The following is an 18,055-nucleotide window of genomic DNA, read 5'->3' on the forward strand; positions in this document are numbered from 1 at the left end:
TTTCTCAGATTGGCTTTAGATTCATTCAGTTTTTCAACTTCTTCAACTAGGGCATCCATGTCAGCTTCATCAGAAGAGCTATTTTCAGTAAGTTCCATCATTTTCTCAGCATGCTCTCTTGTTTTGGCCAAAGAGGCTTTATACTTGACTTTGAGTTCATCATAGGCTTTCTCATTCTGAGTGAGATGATGAGTAAGTTCCCTCACACTGTATTCCCCCATATCTCCTTCCAAGTGGTTAGATTTATAGAAAGGATGGCTCTGATACCAATTGATGAATACTAAGAAGGGGGGGGGGGTGAATTAATACCAAAAATTACTGAAATCAAACTCTTAAACAGTTTAGTAGATAACCGGTAAACAGATTCACTAATAAACCAGTTAAGATAAATGCAAACCAAATAACAAACAAAGCATTCACCCACAAGAGCACAATCACCATAACACAAGATAATTGACATGAAAACCCAAATGGGAAAAACCATGGTGAGCATAAACTCATAAGTAACTATCTACATAATAGAAACCAGACCGATTAAGGTCATACAATGTTCTTCACCGGAACAGATCCTGTTAGGAATCTAGATCTTTGTTAGGAGATAAGTCATGTTAAAGACTGCCTTGTTAAAGGATTTCAGATCCACAGTTGGTGAACCACCTTGTTAGAGGATTTACAAAGGCTTTGCTAGGCCTACTCGATTAAGGGTTTTAGACTTGTTGAAGATATTAGTAATCAACAAGTGAATGATCTAGATACTAGCACAATATGCTTGGTTAGATCCTTGACAACTCATTGTTAATGCATTTCAACATTACTTCAATCTTCAATATCTCCACACTCTGTCTCTTCACACATACCTAATCTTCTCTACTATGATCGCACATAACCTTTTCTATCATACACCTCACATACATCATACATGCAAACCCTAGACATGATGTCCTTATAAAGGAAACTGATTTCATGCCGGTCCAATAGGATTAGACTACAAGTTCCTAGGTTCAGTGCATCTAGACACATTTGGTAACACGACACAAAATCACCATCAAAGTGTCGGTGGATGATAACTCATCACACATTACAGAAATACTGGTTGGTAACTCATCACAGAGTAATACCAGTTAATACAATATACCGATTACCGGTTTGACAAAAATGAAGACCAGTAGATCAAAGTGTTCCGATCAAAAGTTAACTACCGCTTGGGTCCTTCGTACCGCTTGAGCTCCTCGTACCGCTTGGGGTCTTCATACCGCTTGAGCTCTTCAGTCTATCTGTGACCGGTAAACATCTTCTGCAAAATACCGATAGTCTAAAGACTATACATTCAATAATACACAATACCAATTGGAACAATTACCGGTTGAGCATAACTCATACATCAAGAAAGTGTGTGTCCATCATCAAGAAAGTGTGTGTCCATCAATGACAATCAAAACATCATCAAAATGCCAACACAACCTCCCTTGAGGTGATTTACAATTCAGTCTTTCATTTACATCTACTTGCAAGTACTTTCTTTCATTACTTGGTTAATTCCAAAATTGGGGTTTGACCTGAAGGCAAACTTCCAATCCTAACCCATTTTCCTCTCTTTTTTGTGTGTAGGTTGCAGGTGTGCAGCTGTACTTTCGGATTAGGGCTTCATTTGTAGAGGCAAAAAAACCCTTTTCGTTTCGCGGATTTTTCGGAGGACCGTGTACATTCCCGCCATGGTCTAAACAACTTTTCCTCAAATTCATAGGGCGATTTCATCTTGACATATTACTGCCAGATCCAGGTGCACAACTTCATCCCATATCTTGATCTCAAATTATAATCAGTTCTTTGTCACTCTTGCATTACATAATCCAATCAATTCCTTTCCATTTCAAATAAGGAAGAGGGGAACAACTTATCATTCCCATTTCATTCAGAATTCAATCCACCATCTTTGTATGGAGAGATTGAATCTAGTGAAATCTCCTCTCCTCTTCCAAATGTAACATAGTGAGAAGTGTTTGAAGGGTAATCAATAGTGAGACTCTCATCTCTCTTTGAGGGAAAGGGTAGTTTTCCTTTTGATCTATCATTCACCATTTTTCCACCATTATAGATTCCTCTTCTTGGACCCATGCCCTTTGATCACCACGTCTGTTTACTTTATGTATTTTCACATTCCTTGGTGTCACATTTAAATCCCAATTGATTAAGGTGACTTTTCATTTATGACTTTGCCATTTGAACCTTGCCTATGTTTTAAGTTGGAATACTTAAATGCCTTACCAATTTGCTTCAAACCCCTTGTCTTCCACTTATGAGAGAAAAGACAAGTCAAAATGCCAAAACCTTCCATCTGCTGCTTTGTTCCAGCATACACTAATTATGAGGATTGGATTTGGTCTTAATGCCTGCCAATCCGTTTTGTGCATACTTGCAATCATTGTAATTTGAAGCATTTTGTTAAATAGTTCACATGCCTATCTTTGCTTCCATATTTTAAATAATGATTAAATTTTCCCCTATGTTATTCTTTGATGGATATCCAATTTTATTTCAAAGCTCTCATTACGAGCTGGCAAAATGCTGGCAAAAGGGCATTTTATGATATCACTTTTCTTTGAGGCATTTTTGTCAAACAATTCAAAGGTTGTGCGTCCACATTTGCATACATGTTAAACAAGATAACTGCAACTATACATCTGACCAAATCTGTATTTGATGGATGTTCATGCCCACTTTCAACTATGGAGAGATGTGAATACCAAAATAAGTTTGGGAAAACAAATAAATTTGAAACAAATTATTTATTTTTTTATTTTTTTGGTGGTGCGGATAGCAAATGCACTCGAGTGCTCTCGCACCAAACAATCTTAGTAAAAATGCATGCAAAATATAGAAGCATACACAACGCACATGGATAGTTTGACGAAATGTCTCAAAACATAAAGGATACATATATTTTGTTATGTTAGTTTTTGGCTTTTTCCTATTGTTTTTAAAAGTTGGGTATGTTGGTTCAAATGCCCTACAAAGATAGTGTTTTAGGTAGAGATCCAGAACTAGACTTGATGGTTGTTGTTTCATGGACTGTCAAAATTACAGGATATGCACAAAATGGCATCTAATTGGCAAGTGTACAACCAAACACCACAACCTTTGCTAGCACCCCCCAACCTATGCCAAAAGAGGGGCTTTTGAACAGGGTATGGATTTCCATCGAACCATAATAGAAAAGGGATATTAATCAAATCATACATTGAGAATGCTTGGGTAGACATGTGTGCAAAATGACGAACCGGACATAAGGCACACAAGCTATTTGAGAAAGTGGCAAAAAATGTGCTATCATGAACTACAATGATTGCATAATATGCACAACATGGATTTTTAAACAAATGCAACTAGCAAGTGTAAAGCTAGAGTCGACAAAACAGTAGCAAAGCCAAATGAATGCAATAAAAAACAACTTACAACAAATCCTGTGTGTGCCTGGTAACCACCATGATCTTTGCTAACCATCACAACTTTCTAAAGCAGTTTTCACATTTTTAATTAGGGCACTCACTCCACCCTATGCCCTAAACTCTTTTGCGATCATCCACCTGAAAGCAACATGTAAAGATAACTCAAACCCTAACAACCAAATGTTACTTGCCGACTAAGCCTTGGTTTGCTTTCGTAGGCTCCTCTTAAGCTGTGCATGCCTCTGAAGGCGTGCGTTCTCTCTTGTTGATGTTGGCAACTGACACTCATAAGATTCATTTTGTTGTCATTGATGGCAACAAGATCAGATAAAAGGCAACAAGACTTGATGGAAGTCACAAACTGACACTAGGAGGCAGATACTGCACATTGGAAACATTCAGGGCTACACCGACACCGACACCGACACCGACATCGACACCCACATCAGTACTTCAAGGAAGCCGACATCAAGAAATATTTATTTTAGTAAATCATTTTGTAATTATTATCGAGGCCAACATTGAATATTCTTTGTAAATGCATTGTAAGCCGACATAAGGCATATCATATGCAATAGGTATATAAGTTAGTCTGCTAGGTCAATATAAAAAAAGGAGGAGATGATGGTATTATTATGGTGTAGAGATAAACATGTAGCAGAACCGTGAGATGCAAAATATATGTATGGAGATCATTTTTGTATGCGAACATTGTATCATGCAATGATATATAGATAGCTAAGAAAACACTCTTGGAGGAGAAGTAATACCGACAATAGTTCAAGATTGTGAACCGATACAAAGTAGAACTAGAACCAAAACTCTATTTGGCATACCAGATGCATTCTTGAGTTCATTTTCAGTAATTTACTTTGCAGAAAGCTTGTAGTCAGTGAGGCTCTTTAGTGATGAGCAATATGCTCTAGGCAGTATGCCTTCCTGCAAGTGCAGACCCCTGTTTATGTAATATCTTTTCATATGGCCAGTGAACTGATATTGTGGGTCACAAATCCCATCGTGGTTTTCCACGTATAAATTCTGTGTGTTATGGTGTTCATTTATGTGGATGGTTTATTTGCTTCTTGTTATATGCTTATTTGTTTACCGGTACATACATGCATGGTTTAGAAAGTTAAATATTGTTGATTCCGGCAGAACACTGATTCACCCCCCCTCTCAGTGTTCTCAGATCCCAATAGTTGAAAACTGAGTAGCCCTCTGCAAACTGCCAAAAACCCCAATTGGCATATACTAAAAAACTTGCCATGGATATTTGTGGTAAAAAAATATGCAACTTTAAAAGGTGAGTACAAGAGAATGAGAAAATATTTGAGACAAGACAATTTCTGATTAGTTGCTTCCAATCAATTTAATTAGAAATTAATAAGGAAAAACTCCACTATAATTCCCGACATTAACTAAAATACCCTAATAAAACATACCTATTGAAACTATAAATCCATTAATGCCCATTGAATTCATAAATCTAATTACTCCCCATTCAACCTATAAATCCCATTCCTAGTTTTAATATATTCTTTACAATAATCTACTATAAAATTTGATAGCCTTTACATCAATAAAATTACCTTTAGAGACCAAAATGACTTATTAACCATTATTTACAATAATAATAAAATAAAAAATCAGATACTAATCACTAAAAATGACACACATTTGAATTTTTTTTTTTTTTAATTTAAATATTAAAACAAATAAATTGGACCCCTCCTAAATTCTTGGGTCCTCTTCGAAATATTCCGCTTATATGCTTGATACGGAGTCAAACCTGGTAAAATAAAAACAACACTCAATGGGACGGAAAAACCACTGGTAATTGGCCGTCTTTAAAGGGGCTCAAGTAACCAGGTACTTACTGTATGGTGGAGATTCATTCGAGGGAACGCCAATTGCCATCCATCGATTTGCGCATCTCTTTACTGGGCATTAGTCAAAATAGCCGTGACACGGCTTTTACCTGATGCGACCATTGATCTGTTTCCAACGCAACTAGTGTAGGTATTTTAGGCAAACGATTGAATCGACAGAGGGTAAAGTTGAAGCCACTTGGAACCGGTAATGAAGGGTCGGAGGCGCTCGTAATGTAGGCGGACTAACTCTTGGGCGGATCGACTGGCGGTGGCGCCGGTAGACTCGCTATCTCGAACCGAGGTCAAAGATTGGGAGACGGAGCGAGGAAAACTTATTTGGTGAATCTGTGGCAATTACTTTCAGAGCTGCGAATACGGATCTGCTCGGAGGTCAGTTAGGGTTTCTCTAAGAAACCCCAGTTGTTGTTGTTAATGTTTTATTGGAGCTCGGATTCTTTTCTTCTTGTTTTTTGTTTTCTCAGCTATGGAGAATCTGCAGAGTAATTGCCGAAGATTTGTGAGCATTTGATTCTGTGCTAGGTTTCTTTTTCGAATTTCTTGTTTCACTTTAGGGTTTTCTTTGATAAGGAGAAATCTAATTGGATTCTTTAAGCATTTGAGGTTGTCATTTGCATTAGGTTTTCGGTTTTACGTTTAGCCTGGGTTTCAAGTGTGGAGATTATGGAATTGTCGAATCTTTGGTACTTTGTGAAAACCCATGTAGAATGTATGGTTCTGAGTCGATTTCTGTTATAGTTTTTCGAAAGTTATTTGTCTGGCAGGAGTATTTTAGCTAGGACACTCGTTTATTATGTACTTGGGCTAAGGGGTTGAGTGAGGGCTGTCAGGGAATGTTAGAAGTTCGGTCTTTGGAGGAGAAAAACAAGAACGTTATGATATGCTGTAGGCAGATTCAGCATTGTTATTAGGTCTGGCTTGCCTATGCAAATAATTGTACCTTCGTGTCAGCATTTAATTCTGGTCCCCTAGTTTTAATGTAACCCTACCACAACCTGTCAAACATTCATATAACCCGTGCCTAGAAAATTTCAAAATTTCGCCAAAGCAAGCTTGTTCAATACTTTCGACAAATAAATATAACAAGAAGGCTGGCTTAGTGAGTTCAGTTGTGAGGTTTCTGTTGGAGGTGCTACTAATGACCTCTGCAGGCAGGTGATTGGAGTCTTATTTGATTCCTTAATATATTTGGCCATTGTCTGTACAGAAGGGGCACTCACAATGATGTGGCTCATGTCCATGTTTTTTTGCTTTGTTAAATCTCCACATGAATTTATCAATAGTTTGGAGGGAATTGCAGGACTTTGATGCCATTAATTGGTTCATCATGTGTTTTCTGCAGATATTTAGCTATTATAATATTTGGCTAAATTTTTTTTGTTTTGAAAGAAAAAAAGTTTGTTGCATATTACCATTTTCTTTTGGCATATTTCTATGGGAAAGTTCAAAATATGCAAAATGGAAGAAAGGTTTTAGAGTCCATACCTTTTATTTATTATTTATGCTGATCATAGATGTCATGATATTGCATACTTTGCAGAAATAGGATCAGTTAAAATCCCGAGGGAAATCTTGGAAACTGATTAAAATGGCAGCATGGTGAATTTTGTGAGCATGAGAGAAATTTGGACAATTTGAAGAAGTTGGCATTGCTGAGGATAACAGTGGTCCTTTTATATATTGCTAGGCTAAAGCAATGAGGGTGTTTTAGGCAGATTTTTCTAAAATTCTAGCAGTTTGGCATCAAACTTGTTTTGGTGAAAAAGACACGTGACGAATTGACTCCTTGCTATTGCCTTACAAAACCTTTCACAAAAAGAAGATCTCTTGGATTTTCATGGGGACCTCCTCTGGAGCCTCATTTCAACAGCAACAGCAGCAGCAAATGCCTCCACCCAGGCAACAATCTAGGAATCCTGGGCTACAGACCTCCCTTTCTCTTGCATCTTCTGATGTTTGTGGATCGGCAGATTTAAGAGGTCCCACTATTCATCCAGATCATGTCCGTGAATCCCCTTCAGAGAGCGCAAGCTCACGGGAAACGTGGCCTGCAGAGCAGACAAGGGCAGAGGGGGTTGCAGAGCATTCTCGATATGAAATGGAAATCGAGAGAGAGAAAGAAACGGAGGAAGAAAGTGAACGGCCAGAGCAAACAGTGGTTCACAGAGTAGCCAACTCAGATCGGATACTCCTTCGAGATGTAGCTGGAGAAAGGTTAGATGTGATTGCAGAGCGTATGCGTGAGCAGCCAGAAGAGTTTCTAGAAGATCTCAAAATTGAGCTTCGAGCAATTCTTGAAGGTACAGGTGGTGCACAACACAGGGAAGAGTTTGCGCTGTTGCAAAAGCTTGTCCAAAACAGGGCTGATCTGACACCTGAGACAATGACTAGGGCACACAAGATTCAGTTGGAAATATTGGTTGCTATAAAGACAGGGATTCAGGCTTTTCTACATCCAGATATTAGTGTTACTCAGATGGTTCTCATCGATATCTTTGCCCATAAACGATGCAGAAACATAGCATGTCAGAGTCAACTTCCAGCCGATGATTGTAATTGTGAAATCTGTAGCACTAAGAATGGTTTCTGCAACCTTTGCATGTGTGTCATTTGTAGTAAATTTGACTTTGATGTGAATACTTGTCGATGGGTGGGATGTGATACTTGTTCCCACTGGACTCACACAGATTGTGCTATTCGTGAAAGGAAAATAAGTATGGGTATCAGTCCTAAAGGTGGAACTGGATCTTCTGAAATGCTTTTCAAGTGCACAGCCTGCAAGAGAACATCAGAATTGTTAGGGTGGGTGAAGGACATATTTCAGCACTGTGCACATGACTGGGACAGGGAAGCCCTCATGAAAGAATTTGATTGTGTTCGGAGGATATTTCATGGGAGTGAAGATGCAAAAGGCAGGAAACTCTTTTGGAAATCTGAAGAACTTTTGGAAAGTCTAAAGAACGGAGTTGATGCAGCTACTGTTTGCAAATTGTTGCAGCTTTTTTTCCAAGGTTTAATTTTCCTTACCATGTTAAATATTCTTTTTGTTTTTACTTTTTCCAAGATACATGACACCTAGTTGGTAAGCTTATTTTAGTCAAAATTACTTGTTCTGCTCACCGCTTTAACCTTCCCATGCGTTTACTTTAACTCACAGAGGTTCTCATTTTGAAGGTTATTCTAGTTAAAGTTCCTTACTTAGCTCACCATTTTATCCTTGTCATGCTTTTACTCGAAGTCATAAATGTCCTCATTTTGTTGTCTACCTTTTTGTCCGTTCTTACCACAAGCCACAAGGTTAGAGTGCATGTATTTGTTAAGTAAAAGGATTAGGTAAACAATTCTTGATTATGTTTGAGAAACAGTAATATACATTTTTTTTTTTTTCATTGCAAAATAAAAATATACAAAAACACCCCCCAAAAAAATTCTAACTAACGTCAAAATGTTTGAAACGGTGAACCATAAATTGGCTAAAAAACAAAACTCTTGATAGCATCCTAAAACATTAAATAAATAATCAAGTTTAAGTCGGTATGTTTTTTAAACATTTAGTAACAACTAGACATAAATACCATAACAAAAATATTATAAGGGTGTTAATCTTTCTTGGTAGGTGAACTGTAGGTTCTATAGGGGTCCTCCACACTCAAGGAAAAGTGGATCATAATCTTAACACAGCCAAAACATTCTTGTAAGACATTTACAGCCAAGGAGCCAAAAGAGATTAGACTGACTAAGAAGTAATTACTTAAAAACTTTTCAAGCTAACTGTATTTAATTCTATACATATAATTCTGATTAAACAAGTACAGAGATATTAAAAAGGAGCACATAACATAAAACATAAAGCCAGATGACTGAAGCCCAGAGCATCTTCAGAGACGAATAGCATCTTCACAGACCAATCATACCAATCAGCTCCTGCTTGCTATGCTGACCATCCAAAGGTTATTTGGGAGAAGAGGGGCCCATATCAGTCTAAGAGACCTTCCCACACACTCTTGTCCACCAGAACTGACAGAATGGTCTTGACCAACGCCTCAGGCATCAGAAAATTACCTCCCTTCAAAGCTCTGAGACTCTCCTTTGACAGACCTGACATGATGAAGATGCTTGAGATGTCCAACCTCCCATTTAGGTGAATGTGCAGCTGCTTTGGATACTTTTCTAGGTCTTTTCAGAAAGCAGCCAACAATTCCTTTTCCTTGTGGACAACATGAATTTCTTGAGAAAGTGCTGGCAAAAAACCAGGATTTCATCTTTTGTAGTCTTACTTTCTGGGAGCTTTTCTTATTCATTCTTCTCCATCTAATCTTCCAGCTTGAGCCTAAAGTCTTGTACCATTGAAACTGTTGTGGTTCCTGTGTTTCCAATTCCTCCAAAATCCAGCACCTCTTTTGTCATCCACAAGGATGCTTTGTTTGGAACATTGAGGATGTTCCTTAATTTCCTATTCTACACTGAGATGCCATATGGGGTGAGTCTGGAAGATAAGCGATTGTAGCAAAAGATTAGTAGTTCCCACCCCTATAGTATAGCTCATACAAGAAAGTCCAAAAGCATGCCATCAGACCTCCACAAGCCAGAATTCACACTAGAAGAACCAAGTCCAACCCTTAAACTACTTATCCAAATTATTCAATGTGATAGACAATAAAGGAAAGTGAAGTTTTTCTGCTATTGAAACAGCTTATCATTATATGTTGCTTACACAACCAAGCAATCTCATACAAGGCCATTACCATAAATGTGATATCATTCCTGTCCTTATACTTGTGTGTCTGAAAGCTATGAAATTGGGAATAGTTATCCAGAAATTTCCAAAGTTCAATGTGTACACACACACACATTTGAGATGCATTATTTTTATATATTTTTTTTAACTTACTATTTTTGTTTAACCATTCCACTCCAACCAGAGGACCGCCCCTTCTTAAGTCTGGGGAATCCTAGTAAGGCATTCCAATCGAAGAATGCACTTGAGATTGGGCTAAGCAGAAGCTTCGAATAAAAAAGAGACTGAGAAAGGAGACTGTTCCACCCCAGTGAGCTACCAAATTAGCCTCTCTGTAACAGTGCCAGGAAGAGAAATTGCCACAACCTTCCCAAAAGTTTTTTTTTTCTTTAAGACAGAAATCATGCAATGGAGAAAGACTGCCTATCAAATACACACATTTGAGATACATTATTTTTATATATATTTTTTTACTTATTATTTTTGTTTACCCATTCCACTCCAATGAGAGGACTGCCCCTTCTCAAGTCTGGGGAATCCTAGTAAGGCATTCCAATCGAAGAATGCACTTGAGATTGGGCTAAGCTGAAGCTTTGAATAAAAAAGAGACTGAGAAAGGAGATTGTTCCACTCCAGTGAGCTACCAAATTAGCCTCTCTGTAACAGTGGCAGGAAGAGAAATCGCCGCAACACTCCAAAAGTTTTTTTTTTCTTTAAGATAGAAATCATGCACTGGAGAAAGACTGCCTATTAAACTGGCAGGGTTTAATTCTCTGTTTCCAATTTATCACACTTTAGTTTGTTAGGGATTAGTTTTGGTCAAATCACATACAACTAAATCAACAAATTTGACCATTTTTAAAGTGAGGGTTTCAAAATCAGTGAATTATCTGTGAGCATAATACAACAAACAATGTAAAAATGATAATATCATTTTCTGTCAATAACTAAAAAGCCTTGCATTCAAGGGTAACTTGTATTCAAGTTTCAATCACGACTCATCGAAAGATTCATGGAAGGGTTTAAAGGTGGCAGCAGTAATTTAGGATTGGCCTTAGGGAAGAGGTCATTTTATGGTTAACATGGAAAAATATTATTCTAGAATTATGTGCAAACAGAACTTTCCCTTTAAAGTTTAAACTTGTTGCATTTTGTTAGTGTTTGCACCAGGGAGTCAATGAAGCTTTGTGTTGATCGTTTTACTTAAAAATGTTTCATTTATTGTCTAAGCTTATTTCACCTCAATGGCTATATTCGAGCTGATATTTTTTTTTCTTCTTCTCTACGTTTTTGGCTTTATTGCAATTTCAATTGTTTGATAAGGATTCCATCTTCACTCAATTGAAATGCTCATAGAAGGTTTTAAAAATTAAAACTAATAACTAACAATTACTTCTGCTCCAGCCTATTATGATATGTATGTTACAAGGTGGGATTAATCTTGTAAGGAAAATAGCATTTTACGAATTACAATATCTGGACCAAATTTGCACTTCAAGCTAACAGCTGTTTGTTTGATATTTTCAGGGGAGTTTCTCATCACAAATGACTGCTCTAAGAATTTATTATTCACATAGGTTTCTCATTTTTATGGGAAAAAAAGAAATTGAAATATGATGGTGCTTCAATTGGGTTGTTTATCATTATTTATAGTGAGAGTTGTTGGCATTTCTTTTAGGCTTTAGCACATTAAATGATATCTTTGACTCTATAAAAACTAGGCAGATACTGGCAGCATCTTTTCCTTGGTTTGTTAGACACAAAGAACCTTTTGTTTTTCGCTTTTGGTAAGGTGATTTGACTATGGAAACACAACTATTTAAGTACAAGATATCTCATTAAATGAGAAGCTAAAGATCATCAGAATTTCCAGTTGGCAGGAGTCCACATGCAGGAGTTTTACTCTGTTTTACTAAGCTAAAAAGTATGTTTTCAAATCATGACTTTATTAGATAAGATGGGTTTTACATGAGAAAACAGGACAATTGAACCCCAAGGGAACTAAGTTGGAGTCCCTTTAATAGTTCACGATGTCTTTGTACATGGCCTCTGAACTGGAGAGCATTGTATAGAGGATAAATTTGATCTGCTTGAACTTGTTTCTGTTCTCCCAGTATTGGGCCACAAGATCCCCTTTATACTTTCAGCATCTTCTATTCTCAGTATAGCTTGCTGAGTTGGGAGTGATGTAGATTTTTCCATGAGAAAACAGGGAAATTGTATCCTGGGGGAGCTAAGTTGTAGTCCCTTGTGTGGTTTGTGATGTGTTTGTTTATGTCCTCTGAGCTGGACAATGGTCTAAAGAGGATAAATTTGATCTGCTTGAACTTTTTTTTGTTATGAAGTGTTTGCGGCACAAGCTCATCATGATTCTTTTCAACCGTTTCCATTTTCTTCATAAATTGGGAGTGATGGGTTGACATATGGGATGGGATTATAAATACCCTAGGTTTATGCCCCCTCCCGATCTCATGAGAGGGGAAGTCTTTTTCTATCAGCCTGGGATGTCAGTCTCCTTGAATTGGCTTGAGTTCTCTTCTGTTGGTTGACAGCATTGACCTCTTTGCGTCCCTCTGCTGAAGCATTTTTCTTTCTCTCTGTTCTCTAATCTATCAGTATTCTTTGACTTTCCAAGCATTCTTTCAGCTTTTTCCATGATCTTGCTACTGCCCCACAACCGAAGTAACAAGGTTTGTGTCAATGTTCGGGGAGAAAAAAATGAAACGAGTTTGACAGTTGCTAAAAATCAGAAAAAAAATGTTATTAAGTACAAATAATACAATGTTTTACTTTTCCTTTAAAATTGTTTATTGTAATTTATTTATTAAATACAAATCTCTATCTATAAAAATAAATACGATTAGTTTTACGTTTATTTTATTTAAAAAAAAGATAAATATCAATATATAAATGTAAATATTAAATACATGCTATTTTATTAAGTACAATACAATTTATAAATATAAATATTGAATTCAAATCTCAAATTGTAAATATTAAATAGAAATCTCATTCTGGTCCTGATTTGGGTTCGGGCATCTGGTTTGTGGGTTCAGCTAAATTTTTTTTGGGGGTTGGGTTTGTCCGTATATATATAAGTATGAATTAAGATAAGAACATTACATATATAAACAACAAAACCACCATAAACTTTTAGCTTTTCCATTCTATTTTATTTAGCATAAAGTTCTGTTCCGTTATCATTTTACCTGTTGACCACAATGTATGCTTCACTTTCTGTGTTCGTATTCAAGTTTTGGATGGTTATCTCAATTCTTTAGCTTTCATATAAATAATAAGTTATAAACTAATCTTAATTGGGTTCACTGTTTGACACGTTGATTCAGATAATATGAAATCTTTTGGTCAATTACTTCCAATAAAATAGTAATATTAATATATTATACAATTACATTTAATTTCTATTTTGAAATAATACTCATTTTGAATACTGATTAGATTCCTGTTATTAGAATGATGAGATTGCTATTATTGCAAATGAAAATCATTACATAGTTTAGAAATGGATCATGGTAGCAGATATTTTTTGGATGTGACTGATGAAGTATCCACAGGCGTACTGAATTGGTACCCAGATCCGGCCTGGCAGCTGGTGAACCTGGCTACACAGCTTTTTATCAAATGTTAACTATGATTAATAGAATATTATTATTATTTTTATAAATTATTGAGGAGTCTTGTGGGGCCCTTATGCATACTAAAAAACAGAATTACAAAATAACAAAGATACAGAGAAATGACATAGAGACACAATGCTGAAAGCACCAGTAGAACATACAAACAAACTAAACACGGGAACTACAAACAAACTAAACATAGGAACAAAAAACAACAAACTACAAGCAGAACAAACAATTTTCAACACAACTTTAGAAACACACATCAGGCTTCCAAGACAATTACCCTTCTTTTGTTAGAAAGAAGGCTTCCTATCATTCATTAACCTTCATTAATCAAACCACCAGCTTCAATCTGAAGTTTCTCTGCATCTGTTTTGTGACCCCCCTGCTTTTTGGTGCTGTTATTGGATGCTGATATAAAAATAGAGGTGAATTGAAATCTTCAAGGCAAAATCTGCAATATGACATCTCTGTGACTGCCCTATGAAAGGACAACTAGCTTTCGCAAAGTTAAAGGTTGCAATCAGTATGTAATGGCATGTGCCATATAGCAAGCAACCTGGCGGCATCCCTGACTGAGGTGGCGGAGGTGGTGGTGCTGTGGGGGGGACATTTCCCCCAAGTCCCCAAGTCTTGGAAACGCCCCCTTCACGGGATGTGGGTTTTTTTTGGGAGATGCTGCCCTATGAAAGGACAACTAGCTTTCGCAAAGTTGAAGGTTGCAATCAGTATGTAATGGCATGTGCCATATAGCAAGCAACCTGGCGGTATCCCTGACAGAGGTGGCGGAGGTGGTGGTGCTGTGGGGGGGATGTTTCCCCCAAGTCCCCAAGTCTTGGAAACACTCCCTTCAGGGGACGTGGTTTTTTTTTTGGGAGATGCGTCCTTGTGGAACACTTAAAATTATAGGTGAATTGAAATCTTCAAGGCAAAATCTGAAATTTAACATCTCTGTGAGCTCCCATGAAAGGCAAACTAGTTTTCATGAAGTTAAAGGTTGCAATCAGTAAGTAATGCTATGTGCCATTTAACAAGCGACCTAGCGGCATCTCTGGCAGAGTTGGCAGAAGTGGTGGTGCTGTGGGGGGATGTTTTCCCCAGGTCTCGGAAATGTCCCCCTATAGGGGACACGGGTTTTTTTTTGGGCGGGGGGACGCATCCCAGTGGAACACTGGCACCCGTCACTTAAAGATTTTGACCTGCTAGAGCTTTATCTTTCAGTCTTTTCATCAGGTCGATGACCCTCTTGGATTTGATCTTTCCTTTATAACAAAAGGGTTCTCCACTTTTCATAGGATTGACCTTGATACATCTGGTATAGACATCAGATTTTCCAATCATAGTAATATGCCCTGGACTGAATAATGTTATCACCAAAATCCTTGGTGAAGCCCTTCTTCATAATCTTCCGATGAGACAGCCAACATAGAACTTTTGGCTTTACGCAAATTCCCATTAGAAGCTATTATATGCAGAAAACCCTGATTCTGTCCAGCTGAATAGGAATCTGCACTGGAAAACAGGCAAAAAATAAAATAATAGGAGAAAGCTTCAAATGAAGGCATGAGGGTGAATTTCTCAAGTGATCAATAAGCATACAAAGCTGTATACCAGAGATAACAGGGAAAATACCCTTACAGATATACCTTCCATATTTTCTTGTGGGATAAATGCATGCCAATATCTGAAGATACCTTCAATATTTTCTTGAGGGACAAACGTATGGCAATAATCTAAAGATTAGCTTAATGATGGTCACGATTAACATGCTTGCAGTTGGAAACTTTGATAGCTTTGTCAAATAGATGGGACTCAAAAACTGGAAAAAGAGAAAAATTTGGAACTCCATCTTGGTTTTGTATTTATAGATACTGATTGTTTAATTCATTGTTAATTTCACATTGCAATGAATGTTCTCAAACACAGGAAATACTAAATCTCAACTATTCTTTTTGAGCCTTGTGGTTTACTTTTTTATTCACTCTTTGTAAACACAGGAAATACTAAATCTCAACTATTCTTTTTGAGCCTTGTGGTTTACTTTTTTATTCACTCTTTGTATTATGCTGGACTTGCTAGCTTGACTTAAAAAACAGTTGCTTAAATATCGCATTGTTCACAAATCATTTTGTTATTTGTACTTACGATTTTTAACAGCTGGATGCAAAAAGGCTAAATTATCTGTTACAATGTTGATAAAATCTTGTTCTTCAAGTTACTTTCTGCGGCTTAACTGACAAATTTCTAGTCATTGTGGATCATTAATAAAATCGATATTTTCTTTTACATTCTTGTAGAGACCATATCTCTGATCAATTAATTAGCACAGATTGGGCTGTACTAAATAAATTCATGTTACGGGACTTACCATCTCTTCCATCCCCATGCTTTCATTTAAAGAATCGATGTCCTTCTTAATCTTTGGTTATTTATGCATTGCGTGCAGAATTAGAGACAGAGGATGTTAAAAATTCTCAGGTTGAAGAGGGAAGAATGATTGCACCACAAGAAGCTTGTGGCCGAATTGTAGAGGTGGTGCAGGAAGCTGTAAGGAAAATGGAATCTGTTGCAGATGAAAAAGCTCGTGTGTTTAAGAAAGCACGAAATGCCTTGGAGATGTGTACTAGGGAACTTGAGGAGAAAAGCAGAGAACTTGCAGAATTGCAATATGAGAGGCAAAGGAAGAAACAACAGATAGATGAACTGGAGGCTATTGTCAGACTGAAACAAGCTGAAGCAGATATGTTCCAGTTGAAGGCCGATGAAGCAAGACGAGAAGCTGAAAGGCTGCAACGCATTGCACTAGCAAAGTCTGAGAAAGCAGAAGAGGAATATGCCAGTAGATACCTTAAATTACGGCTAAATGAGGCTGAAGCAGAGAGGCGATATCTGTTTGAAAAAATTCAGCTGCAGGAACATTCTCGTTTACAGCCCGATTCTTCCCAGTTGCTTATGCTGAGCAAGATACAAGATCTGCTCAAAACTGTCTATAATGTTCCTAAGATTGACCCTCAGGCACAAATGGATCAGTCTGGATCCATTCCGTAGGTTTGGAATGAACTTTGATAAAATGTTTGTTTAAATAAGGACATCGATCTAAGAAACAGGATTTTTCGTGTTTGACTAGGTGGATTGTATGTCAGATAAGCTATATGACATTTTTAGTTGAAATTAGTTCGTACTGAAGTAATGACGAGGTACATGATATGAAATTTAATCCTTATATTGCTTGTTATTTCATTCTTAGCACCTTTCTATATTAGGGACAAAGTATACCAATTACATCGAGTTGCAGAATTCTTATCGTATTTACTTGTAATTTAATAAAAAATAGATAAGCTTAAGTTGCATGCGATGGGTTTTCTTAGGCAAGTAACCCTATTCATTCTAGGGGTCTTTAACTTGCGTTCTCTGTGACTTTGCAACCAAAATAATCTGGTACATTCTAGGGACCTCTTAATTGATCATATGGATACACAATCATTTTAATAAAAGGCCCGATCCTTAGCTTATTATGGTCATCGTGAAATTGGAAGCTTGATCTGTAAAGCTTTTTTATGGTTGAAGTGGTGTAAATCTTTTTCTTTAAAAGAGTTAGAAAGGTTATCTGTGTTGGGAGAAAGATAGGTTTTAGGTAATCTTCCAAATGTGGCGAATTAGTGGGATGGATTTCGGCTAGATTTTTGGGTGGCTATGGTTAATTCTCAATCCACATTATAATGCGAGGGTTTGGCAAAGATGGCTAAATCAGGTTATAGTAATTTGTTGTTCGTACTTTCATATTTTAATTTTGTTCTTTGGATTGGCGTAATAATGGTGATGTAAAGTTTATGCTTAAAGCACACAGTAACTTGGATACCATTTCCAAAGTTTCTGCAAATGTCTCCATAGTGGTGTCTATGGTTGGCGTTGTAAGAAGGAATGAACAAAAAATTAGAAAAATGGAAGCTCTTTATATTAATGAGAACTATCATGCATTTCAGGTCTAGTATATATTTAAAAATTTGGGAAGTATTCGGCGTTGTATCCTCTAAAGGATTTAAGTTTAATTCAAAGAACATTATGTTGATTTTTTCAAAATTATAAGTATAAACTCTATTGTAATTTAAAATCCCCCCGCTTCTGCTCCCACTTCCTTTGCTCCCACCCCTTCTTCTCCCGCTTAGCGTGCTCTCAAATAAAAACCAGGAAGATTATAAGTGTGGAAACAACACAAAACTTGGAATTGGATTTAACATATGTTTAGGAAATCAAAAGAGAGATTTGTATACATCTTTAATGAATTTTGTAATGCAAAGTAAATTTACGATTTTAAGTAAAAACAATTTGTTTTATAACACA

The 18,055-nt window shown here is 36.9% G+C and overlaps 1 protein-coding gene across 1 annotated transcript; it reads left to right on the forward strand.

The window, feature by feature from the left end:
- The first annotated feature begins 5,245 nt into the window (after positions 1-5,245).
- On the forward strand, positions 5,246-16,949 carry LOC131038495 (OBERON-like protein). Its single transcript, XM_057970932.2, has 3 exons — positions 5,246-5,707; positions 6,876-8,346; positions 16,161-16,949. The coding sequence occupies exons 2-3, from the start codon at positions 7,173-7,175 to the stop codon at positions 16,760-16,762; spliced, it is 1,776 nt and encodes a 591-aa protein (XP_057826915.1). The 5' UTR covers positions 5,246-5,707; positions 6,876-7,172; the 3' UTR covers positions 16,763-16,949.
- The last annotated feature ends 1,106 nt before the right edge of the window (positions 16,950-18,055 follow it).

The sequence above is a fragment of the Cryptomeria japonica genome, chromosome 10, assembly GCF_030272615.1.
Source record: "Cryptomeria japonica chromosome 10, Sugi_1.0, whole genome shotgun sequence".
Classification (NCBI taxonomy): domain Eukaryota; kingdom Viridiplantae; phylum Streptophyta; class Pinopsida; order Cupressales; family Cupressaceae; genus Cryptomeria; species Cryptomeria japonica.

What these genes read in the sequence shown, in the direction of transcription:
- LOC131038495 (XM_057970932.2), top strand. Translation starts at nt 7,173, where the DNA reads ATGGGGACCTCCTCTGGAGCCTCATTTCAACAGCAACAGCAGCAGCAA. An exon ending in GTTGCAGCTTTTTTTCCAAG is followed by an intron (nt 8,347 to 16,160) that starts GTTTAATTTTCC and finishes CATTGCGTGCAG; the next exon opens with AATTAGAGACAGAGGATGTT.